Source organism: Mollisia scopiformis, assembly GCF_001500285.1.
Source record: "Mollisia scopiformis unplaced genomic scaffold LY89scaffold_22, whole genome shotgun sequence".
NCBI classification, from domain to species: Eukaryota; Fungi; Ascomycota; class Leotiomycetes; order Helotiales; family Mollisiaceae; genus Mollisia; species Mollisia scopiformis.
The window spans coordinates 890085-903711 of record NW_017263602.1 but is presented as its reverse complement, the minus strand read 5'-3'; the positions used below and the strand labels follow the sequence as shown (position 1 = coordinate 903711).

Sequence of the window (13627 nt, the reverse complement as noted above, 5' to 3'; positions counted from 1 at the left end):
AGGTTCATCATTACTATCTCCACACCGAAACTTAAAGTCGAGGACTATTAACTTACATATCATAACTCCAGAGTGGTATCCAGGTGTTTTCATGCCACCACAAACGCCAATGCTATGCTGTGCTTCAGACCGGGCCAGACCCTATGCGGCCAAATGATTACCATCCATCACCCCACCCATCGTCATCTCCAGTATCTCTTGGAGCTGTATCAATCTTTTTCGCAGCTACAGGCTTCGTTGCTGGTTTTGCAGCTGCAGTTGTTGCTGTCTTCTTCGCGCCGAGGCCACCTATACTGCCGGTTGTTGCTACTCGGGACGCAGGTCCAGGTCTATTACCATTGGAAGCGGACGGCTTAGCTAGTCCCTTTGGAAGTGGCTTAGCAGTAGTCTTCTTTCCTGCTTGTGCGGCTAGCCATCCTGCAAAGTCAGGCTCTCCTTGGTCATCGAACGGATTCGCAGATACAGTTGCAGGCTTGGTTGCCTTAGAGGCTTCGCTTGGTGCATCGAAGAACGAATCTTCCTCCACCTCGCCCCACGCATCATCTATGTCAATCTCTTCATCCGCACCAGCATTCGAGTCTTGGAAATAGTCATTTGCATTCGAGGATGTAGAAGTTCGAGCAGATGTCTCGGGTGGGGATGCAACTGCTTGACGGTGCAGGGCTGAAGCGGAAGCCGTTCCAGGGGCTCGACGATCAGCAACCAACGGAGCTGAAGACCGTCGGGGGGCGCCATTAGCTGTCGGTGTTATTTCACCTGCTGCAGCCGAGACTTTATTGGTGAATGACGAAATGGCCCAGCCAGCCCATGAGGCTGCTTCACTAGGCTGAGGAGTACTCATTCGAGGTGTTTGTCCAGTGGAAGACTCCGTCGAGCTTGGAGGAGGAAGAGCAGTGTCTGCCATGATAGAGGCAAATTTCCGAATGCGTTGCATATAAATTTCCATAACCTTGTTCGTCTGGTCTCGGATGATCTTTTCCTTGTCTATTAATAATGGGCACAGAGCGGGTAGTATTCTATTAGCACAATCATCTTCGCTGAATGCATCCGACGTCACTCCAAGTGCCATCAGAGCAGCATTTCGTGCATGGATAAATGGATCTCTTAAAGAGCGAGTAAAGGCTGCGATCAAGACCTTTGACCTTGTCCCCGCTCCAAGGTTCTTCGAGATCTTGCCTAAGCATATTGTGGTATTGGTTCTAATACCAGGTTGCTCATCATTGGAGGTTTTCGCGAGGTATCTGAGCAGTTCGCCATTTATCGTTCTGTCAGACAGCTTTCCAATGACCGTGAGGACAGCTTTCACAGTCTGCTCTCTAACTACAGGTGCTATATCTGTAAATCCAGAAAGCTAAGAATCATAGATCAGTACGCATTCATTCCGAAACAACATCGCGAACTGACCATTTGAGGGAATATTTTGTCATTGACAATCTTCTGCGATAATCTGTCGATCATCACGGGTAGATTGTCGAGCAAGGATACTCGAATTGCTCTGTCTGGACTACTAAATAACCGCACAACCGCAGGCGTAACTCTTGCGTCGAATTCGTCGTCGGTGAGCTTCGTGCTGATTTTCATGACTACACTGAAGACTTTGGGACCACCACCGCCAAATTCGACTGACTTCAACAGCTCTGGGAGGATCTTCACCTTGAAATAATCTTCTGGAAAGTCATCTGACAAACCGTCCAAATCACTGCACCAGTTAGCATGAGGGTCTTGCTCACGATGGGGCCACTAACTTCAGAAATTCTTCACGTTCTTGCTCTGTCTTCATACCAAGATTATCCACACTTTCAGTAAGCTTTATTAGTGGAGTGTTGAAGAATCCGCCGTTCCTCTGTCCCTGCGCCAAGAAGCCTCCAACACTGATTCTGGGCTTCGGATTCGCATTTACTAGCGACCTGTAAGGTGGCTGCATTTTGACTGGAATGTTCTTCGTTTGCCCAACTTGATCTCCACCCATGAAGTCGCCATTAAAGACCTCGAATATCAGAGTTCCAAAATTGTATGCATCGACTGCAGTCAAGGGGTTGCGCTTGATAGCGTCCCAGCCAGACTTTGCAAGTTCAGGAGGCGTATATCGGCCAGCATCCGGGACCAGACTGCCATAATTCTGGGAAAGTTTAGCTTGGTACGGATTTGGCCACGATGGCACCTACGTAGATGATTGCCTCGTCGTCCTTCATACTACTCAAGACCTCGAAACCTCCTACCCTCCATTCGCCACTCTCACTTGTGTATAGCGAACCCACTCGGAGAGCTCCATGCACAGAAGATGCGTCTTCGTTTATGAATTTAATGGTTTGCTGTAGTAGAGTTTTAGCAGATATATACTACACCCATTATGATATGCAAGCTTACAGCCACACCAAAAAGTCCCCACTTCAAGGTCTCCGAGCTCATGCTCTTCCGTTTTATGTGCCAGCGTAATGGGATAAGTCGTTCTGTGGCAATGTATATGTATGTTTCGGTCTATGCAAGAGTGGTCAAACAAAGCTTTTGCCCCTGTCACAAAAAGCATACCTCAACAGTGTCCAGCACTTTTATAACTCCGGGGTGTCTTAAGGTTCGAAGCTTCTTGACAGCATTCCTTGCCATAGGCAGGCGGGACTTATTCGCCGTGACATCGAAGGAGAATATGCTACAATTCGATCCATCTTCCTGTAAATTGTCATTAGCAAGCAAACAACTTGTGTGCCTGCGCCTACCTACACGCTTGGTTCCATTGTGGAGGGTCCAAATACTGGCATCGACATCTACCCGGTCGCCAAAAGTGTAAGGGAAAGGAGGGCCTTTGGAGATTGCTGAAGCAACGGCAGATTTAAAGAATTCCATAGCGACAGAGGAACAATAAGTATGGCGAGGAGGAGAAAGGAATGTAAGAGACGACGTGTAGAAATATCCAGATGGCCTTTTCCTTATCGAATATCGGGCGCACTGAGTGGTGTAAATTAAGGTTAGCGGCTAAAAAAGAGGTCTAGCGGCCGCTTGTTTCCTATGGTGGGGCTGATCGCGGTTTGCTTGCTTGTCGCGTTAGAATTTCAATTAATACCACATCACCTGCCATTACAGATCGACATAATACAGCAGGCTTCTATTGCTACTAGAGACAGCTCTCTGGAAACCTCGCAAACTTTACGGACGATTCATTCTTCGACTGTCGGCTCCAACACATTTTCGTGCTGGTGGCGTACGGGAAGCGCATTCCACGGCATGTGCTTCTGATCTATCATCTTCCAGAAGCCATGGATTCAGGTTCATCCCCACTGCGTCTGCCTGCGCCTAGTCTTGCTTTGAGCAAACTTCACGTTGATGGGGTCGACGTCCTAGGAGCAAAGGTACGTGAAGTAGAATATTTCTTTCTTGTGCGTTGCGTCCATGATGAACATCTGGTAAAAGGTCCGACTGCTTTATGCTTGCTCTGGTTCTGGTCATAGATCAATTTTTATTTTGATGTTGAGGAAGCTTTCAACTTTGCCATCTCCAACACTTGGCAATCCATCAAATACGGGCAAGACTGTTTGCACATAAGTAAAGTGCGGAGAGTGGTGTTACTGGATACATTTTGGTTTTGAACCCTACCGCTATTCGGAGTTGTGCTTTTCCATATTCAAGGGAGTTCAACCAAAGGCTGTGGTGGATATGTGGTTGTCGAATACTGCTATTGAAGTTGTTGTGGACGATTTTGGTAGAGACATTCCTTCCTGAACTTGTTCGAAGATACATAACCGCTCAAGCTTGCAGATTGACGACTCTCTAAGACTGAAAAGACCTGAGACGTTTTACTTATTCTTCATTGTTCCACTTTTCTTCAAGAAATACTCATTGACCGACCACTTTCAGCAGGCACGGCACCGAGGCCAAGATCTCTATGACGATTCCAGCTCAGTCAAATCAGGTTCAGTCATATCAATGACTTCAAGCAGCAGAACTCCTATCTGTCGTGTATGTAAAGAGCCCGAGGAGCTGCCTTCTAAACCTTTTGTGAAGTGTACTCAATGTCGACAATTATGGCATCTGCACTGCCACAGAAACCCGGATTTGGACTGTTCCAAAGCCCCTCCGTAAGTCCACACCCATCTTCCAGGCGTTTGAACTTCATACTTCTGATCAAGGAGAAACTGATTTGGATTAGTCTAGGGTTCGTTTGTGGGAGATGTTCAGCTAAAATGAAAGCTTCCGAGGCTTCTAGTAGCAAGCAATCATTCGTAGCTAACAGCGCAATGAATGAGTCTTCAAAGGAAACAACGAATAACCCAGTAGCTGCGACAAACGTTCTGCCACAATCCTTGGCTAAAGATACTCCACCAGCTGTTACACGCTTCAGTCAACCTCTTACGAGCAATCTTCCACCCCGAACAGGATCCAGCCCTGTCATTTGCGAGATCCCTGGCTGTGGGGAACATGTGAGGAGTCAGACTCCAAACTCGCAATCTCTATGTTTCAAACATAGAGTCGAGAAACAGTATGCGAAAGCGAAAGCACAAGCACCCGCAACTAATATTCCACGAGCCTCGAAGCCGTTCAACAAGGGCAAAATATATCCTCTCAGGCCAGACGACAAACCTTACGTAAAGCAGAAACCGAAAATTCCTAAGAGAAAATCTACTACCAGCGAATTGGACATGAGGCCTCTAAAGATGCCCAAACGAACGGATATACAAGGCCATGTGGCAAGTTCTGGCTCAGAACCGATAGTAGCCAAATCTATGCCGTCCAGAAGGAGGGACGCATCCAGTGTCATTTCACCACTAACAACAACCTTCCTCGATAGAGATAGCTCTTTAAGCTCAGCAAGTGCAATCAAATCTCCAGCCATTGAAGGTTCTGCCTCTTCTTCCACTCCGCTTGCGGTTAACAGACATCGATCCAGCAATCTGTTGGAAGAATCAACTCCTACAAGAAGTACTCCGGGCTCCAGTTCGACACGTCCCAGCCCACTATTACCCCGCAATAACTCGCCAGAGTACGAGCCTCCACCGCCTCAGACATTTGATCATGATAATCCGTGGGCCAATGAAGATGGAGCAGGTGACAGTCCGGGATCGCAAATCGCTCAGGAGCTTAAAGCCAACGCCGAAGGATCTCAACAGACTGACAATCTTCCTCCTATGTTAAGTCCTATTGGAGAGCTGCATCTGGAAGTTTCTGCTCGCGCCTCAACTTCTGCTAGACCTAGGACTCCAGAAGTTCCCGCCAATACAGGAATTGAAGATTTTCTAGGCCATAGCGAATTGATTGATCGTCTTGCCTTGGAACACGTTCCATCTCCAAATAACAAGCGCGGTGCACCAGGAGCTGAAATAGATACTGCTATACAGTCTCCGGATCTACCTACAGACGCCGGTTCTGGAGATGATATAAATATGACCGATGATGCGGATCGAAATACCCAAGCTGGTGTACAGAGCACGAATTGGGATGAGGGATGGACGACCGGAGGTGGACCACAGACTACTCTGCAGAAACGGTTAGCCCGAGGGGATGTGGACGAAAACATGCTCGACTCCTATTTCGAAAAGCAACGAATTAGTGCCAAGACACTCATGCCAACGAAGGCTGATCTTGAAGCTCAGAATTGGAGTTCCATCGATCCTCGCAAAGCATGGCCGGAGCGGCAAATGGACGATAAAGAGATTGCGGCCAAAGTCAAGCAAATCGAAGCTCGAGGTGGTCGCAAAGCGAATTATGGCAAGATCTTCACGGCACAGAATCTGCAAGAGAAAGAGGAGAAGGGTTGGGAGATGCACCAATGGAGTGATAGGAAAGATGACGACGAAGCTATGGAGCGTATCAAGCGCTTAGAAGAACTGTTTGGTGTGGAAGGCCTCGCGGACTTTGTTCCTGCTACGAGAAATGGCCGATTGGTGATGATTGAGAGGATGAGTGAATCGCCAGAAGACGAGCCTCGTGGGCCTGGCAGGAGGAAGAGAAAACGTGAACCAAGAGTGTTTGTCGTCAATGGAGCGCCAAGCACGATTTAAACTTGACTTAAGGGAGCAGCATCGGGTAGTAGGGGGAGGATATGTGTGTACTGTACATTTGCATATGGTTACTTTGGCGTTTTTGATTTTCTAGCGAATACCCCTCGGCAGATAGCTGTTATCGACTTGTTCTCTCTGCACATCGAACTGGTACCTCGTTGTACATGTATGTAACGAAAAGCCTTTGAGGCAATGTATATGAAACAGACAACCCTTCATTGTCTAATCCTAGAGTGCTTGTCGTATCCTGTGTCTCTTTACTCGCTGTCAGTACTCCTGTTTAGTTTTCGAATGGTTTTGCATAGTCTTGTGCATTTGACCTTACTGTGCGTCGTATCTTTTCCGTGCCTCCAATAATGAGCTTTTTCCAGTGAACAGTAGTCAGAAATTCCACATTTCCAACAAGAACTCAATGGACAGTGCACAGGATGCCAGAAAGGAAAGCAGAGCCGCTACAGAGAATTCCATTCCTACTCAAAATAGATCTTGAATAACACAATTGGTGTCTAGCACCTAAAATATATACAAGAAGATAACTCAATCTCGAATCCCACTATTCAGCATCGCAGCTATCGTCCTCAGGGATAATAGTAGGCGAAGGGATGACTCTAGTTGAGAATGTGGTGTGGTGGTTAGATGTATGTTCTTGCAGAGCCGTTTTGCTTGCTTGTGTGGTCGAGGGGAGAATTGTTGCTGTGGACGAGGAGGAAGGATTCTCGATAGCTGCTGAGGAGGTGCTTGAGGTTGAGATAGGGACTGTCGAAGTCGAGAGATCCAATGAAGTGGCGTGTGAAAGTTCAGTTGACGAAGAGACGATAGCAGCTTGAGATGAGACCACAGCCTCAATGGATGAAGAGGTGGCTACTCCAGCAGCACTTGACACCGCAACCGCGGCAGACGAAGGAGATGCCACTGCGCTCGAAACCATAACACTCGAGCCAGAGCTTCCTACGCTAGCACAAGCAAAACTCATCTTCGTAACCGGAGTTCCCGAAGCCTTCGGAGCGCTCAAATCCCAAACCATATCCACATACGGCCAGCACACTCGATCCGTCCCCACATTCGCAATATCACCGCTGACAAACACACTCGTAGAGTTAGTCACCGCACCAACTTTCGCTCCAGCACTATCCACGAACTGAAAAGAAGTGCCCGCATAAGTGCCTGAGCATCCCAACGGAACAGGCTGAGAATCAGGACTTGTGAGAGTCTTCCAAGTCACGATCGACAAGTTGGAGTTCAGCGTCGCTGTATGGACATTCTGGTGATCCTCAGTAGACGAGTAAGTAATCCAATTGACCTGATCATCGCCCTCCGCAGCACCGACGGTTGACGAGGCTTCAGCTCCAGTAAGTGTATCTTTACTGGACATGGTAGAAATAGCCACGTTATGGTTCAACCATCTGGGACTACACTGCGTGTAAGGGCTTCCCATCCACGCATTCAGCGTCAAGTCTAGAGCGCCGCGAGATTGCCAGGCGAAGATATAGTTCGTTGTTGAAGGGAATAAAGCGAGATTGCTATATGAACCTGACATTCCTCCCATGGGCTCGCCGCTGACTCCGTTGGTGGTGTTTTCGTTTGCGATTTTGACGCCCGACATGTATTGGGTGTCGGTGTTGAGCCAGATGTCGCCTTGGTCCTCTGCACAGATACTAGCGAATGGAGCAGAGTCGGCGGCCTCGAGGCCAATTCCTGTGTTGTGAGAGCAGCCGAATACACTGCTTGCTCCCGTGATTGTTTGTAAAGCTCCTGTGTCGTCGACGTATTGGATTGAGTCTCCGAAGTGGCCTGATGCATTGCCAGTGTATGCTAAGATATTATTATTTGAGATCTTTGATGTCCCACTCTAGTGTGGCATCACATACCAGTAACAACGAAATAAGCACCATAGAGACCAGCAGCTGAAGAGTAGACAAGATCACCATTTGCATCCGTAGTCGCTGTCAACTATCTTGCCTATCAGTTCCAAAATCCCAGGTTCGAACCCGCATTGACACTTACCCCATCAGAAGTATGCACACCCGGTCCGTTCAATGCCGTTGTCCAAGCTTCAACTCCATCCTTATACCTAACAACGACCGTGACATATTCACCAGTAGGTGGAAGATCCGTTGTCCCCGTAGCATTCGTCGTAACCATAACTGCAAACCCATCATTCTGAGCCACCAATCCCGCCGCCTCATAGCCAGTGATCTGCACCGCTGTTCCCACAGCTTCGAAAGTGCTTGTGTTTACTTGTTGAATGACAACATTGCTGTAGCTAGCATCCAGATATGCTAGGTATGCAGAATTTCCATCTGGTGAGACGGAGAACGGAGTTCGGCGATGATGCGGAAGGCCTGTCCAATATGCGGCTTTGATAGGATCGAAGCTCGATTCCAGCGTCAAGGAGTTGGGGAACGAGGATATGATAGGATCAGCGATTGTGCTGCTAACCAGAGCGAGAAGAGAAATGAATGTAAGTTGCATAATTGAAATGCTGTACAAAAGTAAAGACTGACTGAGCACACGTGCTCGAACGGAAATGAAGAAAGCAATGAAGCGTGGTGGGCAAGAAGAAAGTATCTTAAGGAAGAAAGATAATTTATGAGGTTAGAACAACATCACACCAGTCAGCACTCATCTTGTTCGAAACTTTGACGAGATGTGATGTGGGGTTTGGCAAACAAAATTATCACCTGCCCCTCTCGTGCTGGATGCGGTCAGGCTTCTAGACCTCATTAATTCCAGACTCTTGGCATTCGAGTACGAGAGTTCGAAAGCAATAGGGAAACAAAAGACGATTTGGCCGCACAATGTGGAGAGATATTTAAAGTTTGCGGATCCTTTTCATTAAGGTTGAAACATCGACGGAAAATCTGCGGCCGGGAAGAGGCGGTCTCCAGGGGACAGCCCCTCATATCTTAAGACTGCAATCCTTGAGCTTATTTGAATTTCCGGAAATTTGGCAAGTAGAAAATCACCCCAGACAGAATTTGTAAATCATTTGCTTAGCTTTTGATTTTGGTGCTCTATATTGAGGCGGGAAAGGGATCGCTTATGCATTCTTAAAAAGCCTCCTAGGCCAAATTTCCTCCGTTCTTCATATCCTGAGATGTTTTAATAGTCATCACCTCGACTGATGACCTCCTTCACGTTTGGGCGAAGCAAGATTGTCTAGACATGTCAGTAATATCCAAGAAAATAGTTCTCATCAACTCACATGTTCAAATTGCGCCGTGTATGACCCCTTCTTGTCCACTAATGGTGGATATGCTTCGACGATACCGTTCGATACTAGGTTGTTTAACTGCCAAAGGTTAGAAATCTGAAGGAATGGCTTAAATGGCTTAAGGTTCTGAAATACATACTCCAAGCAAGTATTTTTCTTGACCCAGGCGATCCAAATATCTTCTGCAGAACGGCAATGTACCAAAGTTCTTGTTGATGACCTTGAGCAACTTGCTAGCAGATGCAACTTTCAAATCGATCTTGGGAGCATCTGCTCTCTTTGCATAGTGAGATGTTTCATACTGCAAAATATTTAGCAGGCAACTTGACCTTCTCTCCGAAGGAACTTACGTCGTCACGAACGTAACCATTTCCAGTACTTCCAAAAGTCTCAATGGCAAAGACTTCTCCTTCCTCCATCTTCGTCTGATCACTGCTCTTAACGATTGGCACACTCTTGCCACCATGAATTTGCCATTGTCTGATATCATGTCCGTTTAGATTTCGGATACACTTTACGGGGAAAGTCTTGCCGTTGATCTCCACTTCGTAGCTCTCCATAGTCTCCTGAATTGCAGTTCCAATCTCACCCAGACGAGCATCAATACCAGCTTCTCGGATACCGGTGTTTGTACCCTGCTTGACTGCCTCGAGCAGATTATCATACATCGGGTCGAACGCAAGTGTGAAGGCACTGTCGACGATTCTGCCATTGATATGTACGCCAAAATCAACCTTCATGACATTGTCCTGGGCAAGAAGTGTCTTGTTTCCGGCGTTGGGGCTGTAATGTGCTGCAATATGGTCCAGATTGACACCAGTTGGGAAAGCGATTCCACCCTTAATGTTGTCACCCTCTTCCAATCCAGGGTGTCCAGTCAACGCTCGAACTCCATCCTCGATGCCCTCCGCGATCTCGGTCAGGCTCTGTCCAGGCTTGATGTTCTTTTGCGCCCATTGCCGAACCTGTCGATGAATCTCAGCTCCTTGCCGATATTCTTGCAGGAAATCATTGTTCATCCGGTCCAGATGTCTCTTCTCCTCATTGGTGGTCCGGTACAGATTCTCATCTCTGTATTCTACTTCCTCGCCCACGGGATATTCTCCAGACGGGAACAGATTTGACAGCAGGACTCGAGGAGGATCTGATTGCTTCGTAGGAATAGCGCCCGCACCTCCGGCCTTCTTTGGCTTCCTCTTCCTCTTGCGCTTCTTCTTGGCTGCTCCATCTGCCCCTCCTTCTCCAGGCGCCCCCTTGTCCTCTTCATCGTCGTCCGTGTCCTCTGCTTCTAAGTTGCCATTTCCGTTCGCCTTGGCTGCTGCGGCAGAAGCTTTTACGGCTTCAGGATCCTTGACTATTATCTGATTAATCACAAACCATCCCTGGGCATAGGTGCTTTGGAAGATACTAACTTTTCAACATCGCAACAGCGTCCGAAACCTGGGCCGCCATGTTGCCTTGCACAGAGTGCAACTCTGCTGTGTTCAAATCTTAGAGGTTGGCAAATAGGGAGACTCGTGTTCAACACAATAACGAATGTTTGTGGTGATCAGAATTTCGATTCGATTGCGGGGCAAATGCTTTTGTGGTACTCTCGAATTTATTGCCCGTTCAGGCTTAACCTAAGCTAGACTGATATCAATTCTTGATCGAAGTAATGCCGTCACTCTTTTTCGGACTTTCAACTGAATGTCCTCGAGCAACTCTCCCTGCCTTTCCTCCGTATCAGAATATCACATACGGTCGGGATGAGGAATGCCACTCCGTTTCAATTACTTTCCTACAACGGCACGTCTCCGTCGGCACTTCAATACCACTACTATTCGAAGAGATAGCCCTAAGCCAACTCACTATGAGACTCTCGAGATACCGACCAATGCAACGCCCAGCGAGGTGAAGAAGTACGTATAAACCTATTCTTCCTCGGAACATCTGATTTAATCTTTCTACTCCCAATGTTGTGTCCTCGTCGTCCCCAGTCTCCAAGCACACGACCAACATCTAACTAACCTCCTCTTCACAGATCCTTCTACACCCTCTCCAAAACCCACCACCCAGACCGCAACCCCAACGACCCCTCCGCCTCCCACCGCTTCGTCCAGATATCAGAAGCATACGCCATACTCGGCACACCCGCAAAACGCCAAGCCTACGACCGCGAACACCTTTCCCACTCTCATTCCCATCACCACTCACCTCCCCCACAAGGCTCCTACCACTCCTCCGGCCCCGCCGGCGGACGCCCAGCCAGCGGTCTCAGTCGCCGCCGCACCCAATTCCGCGGTCCCCCTCCCTCCTTCTACAGAAGTGGAGGATGGGGCGCTCATTCTGCGAAACGGCAAGCAGCGCAGAATAATGACGCTGAAACGGGAGGAGGAATGGGACCGGGACAGTCGCCGTGGGGACAGGTGAACGATGTGCCGCATTTTGATCGGGAGGGACATACGCGGACGCATGAGAATAATACGCGGCGGTGGGCAAGGAGGAAGGGGATGGAGGACGGGTGGATACCTGAGCAGGGCGCGCCGAGGGGGATGTTGGCGAACTTTTTGTTTGTGAGTGGGATTATTAGTTTGGGGATTTTGGTGCCGAGTTTGATGATCGAGAGGGTCATGAAGGGTGGTAACAGGGACAAGAATTTATGATGCGTATAGAAGAACTTCGTTCGGACGAATGTACTACCTTAGACGATTCGATTACAGCGGCAGAAGCACGATAGAAGCATACGCAGGTGTTACAAGTGGGGTCTTGATTCTGTTTGAGGAGTTATACTACATACAAGCCATTCACCCCCAATGCAACGCAACCACAGGGAATCAACGGGAATCAAGTTTTATCTTCGTGCTCTATCGTACTCGCCAAAGTTGGGAATGACCACTCTATGCATCGAAAGTGAGAGAAGTACCAATCTTGTGGTTGGCTTGGTCGAGCTTCTGGGTATCGAAGGAGGCACCAATGCCAAGTTGAACACCAGGTCGGAGGAGAACGTTGTAGGCAACGGCAGCAATACCACGGTCGTTGATCTTGGCCTGCAGATTTTGTGAGTGGAGTTTCTTCTGATAGTATGAAGTTAACTTGCCTTGGCGAATGAGAGAGTGTCCAGTCTGTACTTAGCAGCAACCTCAAGGCCGACCGATGAACCGGCCTTGGAGTTCCAGGTAGCCTTTGAGCCAGCCTCAACTTGCGAGTTGACCTTGTGGTAGTAAGCAGCAGAGAAGACGCTCAAGTTGTTGGTGGCAGTGACGGAAGCAGTGTATTGGGGAGCAGCATATCCAATAGCAGCAGAGTAGCCGGTGATGGCAGCCTTTTGCACATCATAACCAGCAGAACCACCAGCCAAGAAGCCATCCTGACCAATAACAGCATCAACGGTGGCAGTGGGACCCTTGAGCAGATCGAAGAATGCACGGCCGTGGAAGTTGGCTTGCTTGAAGTGCAAGTTAACTTTTCCACCATAGGCTGAGGTAGCAGGGAGGAAGTTGCCCAAGAGCTCAAGCTTGAGACCCTTGGTGATGGTGTCATTCAGCTCAAGCTTGGTGTCAAGAGCATTGACAGTGTTCCATGATTGAGTGAGAGTCAAGCCTGCACGGCGATAGAACATTAGCAATTGTGCGTAATCGGGCGACACATCAACCATAAAATCGATAATTGGACTGAGACTAGGACGGAAATCGGAGGACATAGTAAATCGTCTGAAGGATATACCGGATGGTTTGTCACTGAACTTGGCCTCCAACTATACGCAGATTTCTCGTCAGTGATCATCGAGGCTTCGTCGTGGGAGATTTCATACCAGACCGCTGGTAGCTCCCTCGTGTGTAGATTTGCCAGTAACCTTGAATGCGACATTGTTGGGGGTGTTTGACTTGATCTCCACAGCCTGAGCGCTCAGGTGATAGAAGTCTTTCGACAAGAGCTATTGATTGTCAGTGTCTAGACTTTCTGAAGATCAAAAGATTCTGGGGTGAGAGCTGTTGATGCGAACGTGCTGCAAAGGAGCAGATCGACGCCAACAAAACAGAACAAGAGAAAAGAAGATAGCACCTACATCGTTAGACGCCTTGGAGATGTCTGAGAATGCTGGGACCGACATATTGATGGTAGGGAAACGATTGATGCGTTGACGAAGAGATGAGGAATTTGTTGATGTGTTTGAAAGCTCTCCAGACAAAATGTGACCAGGAAGATCTGCTCGAACCGGTACTTCCCGACCGGGGAACGTGCCCCTCATGATTGGCTCGAATTTAGCTCAGGTCTCAGGGGTATTTCTTTATGCGTTGAATGAGGCTGTAATGCATCGATTAATCACATTGCGAAGTTTGTTCATGCACTTTTATAAGCTCAGTCTAGCATGATAATAGCTCAATCTATCCTGGAACGGAAACCACGCTCGACTCCTCTAAGGTTTATTTACATTGGTTTT

General features: G+C 48.1%; 6 protein-coding genes across 6 annotated transcripts; 2 read left to right on the top strand and 4 right to left on the bottom strand.

Moving 5' to 3' along the window:
* Nucleotides 1-157: 157 nt before the first annotated feature.
* LY89DRAFT_738765 (kinase family protein-like protein) lies at nucleotides 158-2841 on the bottom strand (the record flags this gene model as incomplete). Its single annotated transcript, XM_018220397.1, has 7 exons — nucleotides 158-1351; nucleotides 1405-1699; nucleotides 1746-2119; nucleotides 2166-2312; nucleotides 2368-2478; nucleotides 2530-2667; nucleotides 2719-2841. 7 exons carry the CDS (start codon nucleotides 2839-2841, stop codon nucleotides 158-160), a joined length of 2382 nt encoding a protein of 793 aa, XP_018066502.1.
* Nucleotides 2842-3774: 933 nt separating this feature from the next.
* Nucleotides 3775-6024, top strand: LY89DRAFT_223272 (uncharacterized protein). The gene is made up of 2 exons (XM_018205969.1): nucleotides 3775-4070; nucleotides 4142-6024. Exons 1-2 carry the CDS (start codon nucleotides 3919-3921, stop codon nucleotides 5988-5990), a joined length of 2001 nt encoding a protein of 666 aa, XP_018066501.1. The 5' UTR covers nucleotides 3775-3918; the 3' UTR covers nucleotides 5991-6024.
* Nucleotides 6025-6439: 415 nt separating this feature from the next.
* LY89DRAFT_786279 (uncharacterized protein) lies at nucleotides 6440-8555 on the bottom strand. The gene is made up of 3 exons (XM_018222967.1): nucleotides 7995-8555; nucleotides 7859-7940; nucleotides 6440-7802 (listed from the first exon to the last, which is right to left on the bottom strand). Exons 1-3 carry the CDS (start codon nucleotides 8460-8462, stop codon nucleotides 6544-6546), a joined length of 1809 nt encoding a protein of 602 aa, XP_018066500.1. The 5' UTR covers nucleotides 8463-8555; the 3' UTR covers nucleotides 6440-6543.
* A 275-nt stretch (nucleotides 8556-8830) lies between these two features.
* Nucleotides 8831-10887, bottom strand: LY89DRAFT_653884 (methionine aminopeptidase 2-like protein). Its single transcript, XM_018212272.1, has 5 exons — nucleotides 10617-10887; nucleotides 9555-10558; nucleotides 9344-9505; nucleotides 9196-9282; nucleotides 8831-9149 (listed from the first exon to the last, which is right to left on the bottom strand). The coding sequence occupies exons 1-5, from the start codon at nucleotides 10654-10656 to the stop codon at nucleotides 9093-9095; spliced, it is 1350 nt and encodes a 449-aa protein (XP_018066499.1). The 5' UTR covers nucleotides 10657-10887; the 3' UTR covers nucleotides 8831-9092.
* Nucleotides 10888-10959: 72 nt separating this feature from the next.
* LY89DRAFT_757805 (DnaJ-domain-containing protein) lies at nucleotides 10960-11950 on the top strand (the record flags this gene model as incomplete). Its single annotated transcript, XM_018221415.1, has 2 exons — nucleotides 10960-11105; nucleotides 11228-11950. 2 exons carry the CDS (start codon nucleotides 10960-10962, stop codon nucleotides 11847-11849), a joined length of 768 nt encoding a protein of 255 aa, XP_018066498.1. The 3' UTR covers nucleotides 11850-11950.
* A 133-nt stretch (nucleotides 11951-12083) lies between these two features.
* Nucleotides 12084-13297, bottom strand: LY89DRAFT_700085 (mitochondrial porin-like protein; the record flags this gene model as incomplete). The annotated part of the gene is made up of 4 exons (XM_018217099.1): nucleotides 12084-12233; nucleotides 12284-12940; nucleotides 12998-13120; nucleotides 13253-13297. 4 exons carry the CDS (start codon nucleotides 13295-13297, stop codon nucleotides 12084-12086), a joined length of 975 nt encoding a protein of 324 aa, XP_018066497.1.
* Nucleotides 13298-13627: the final 330 nt, after the last annotated feature.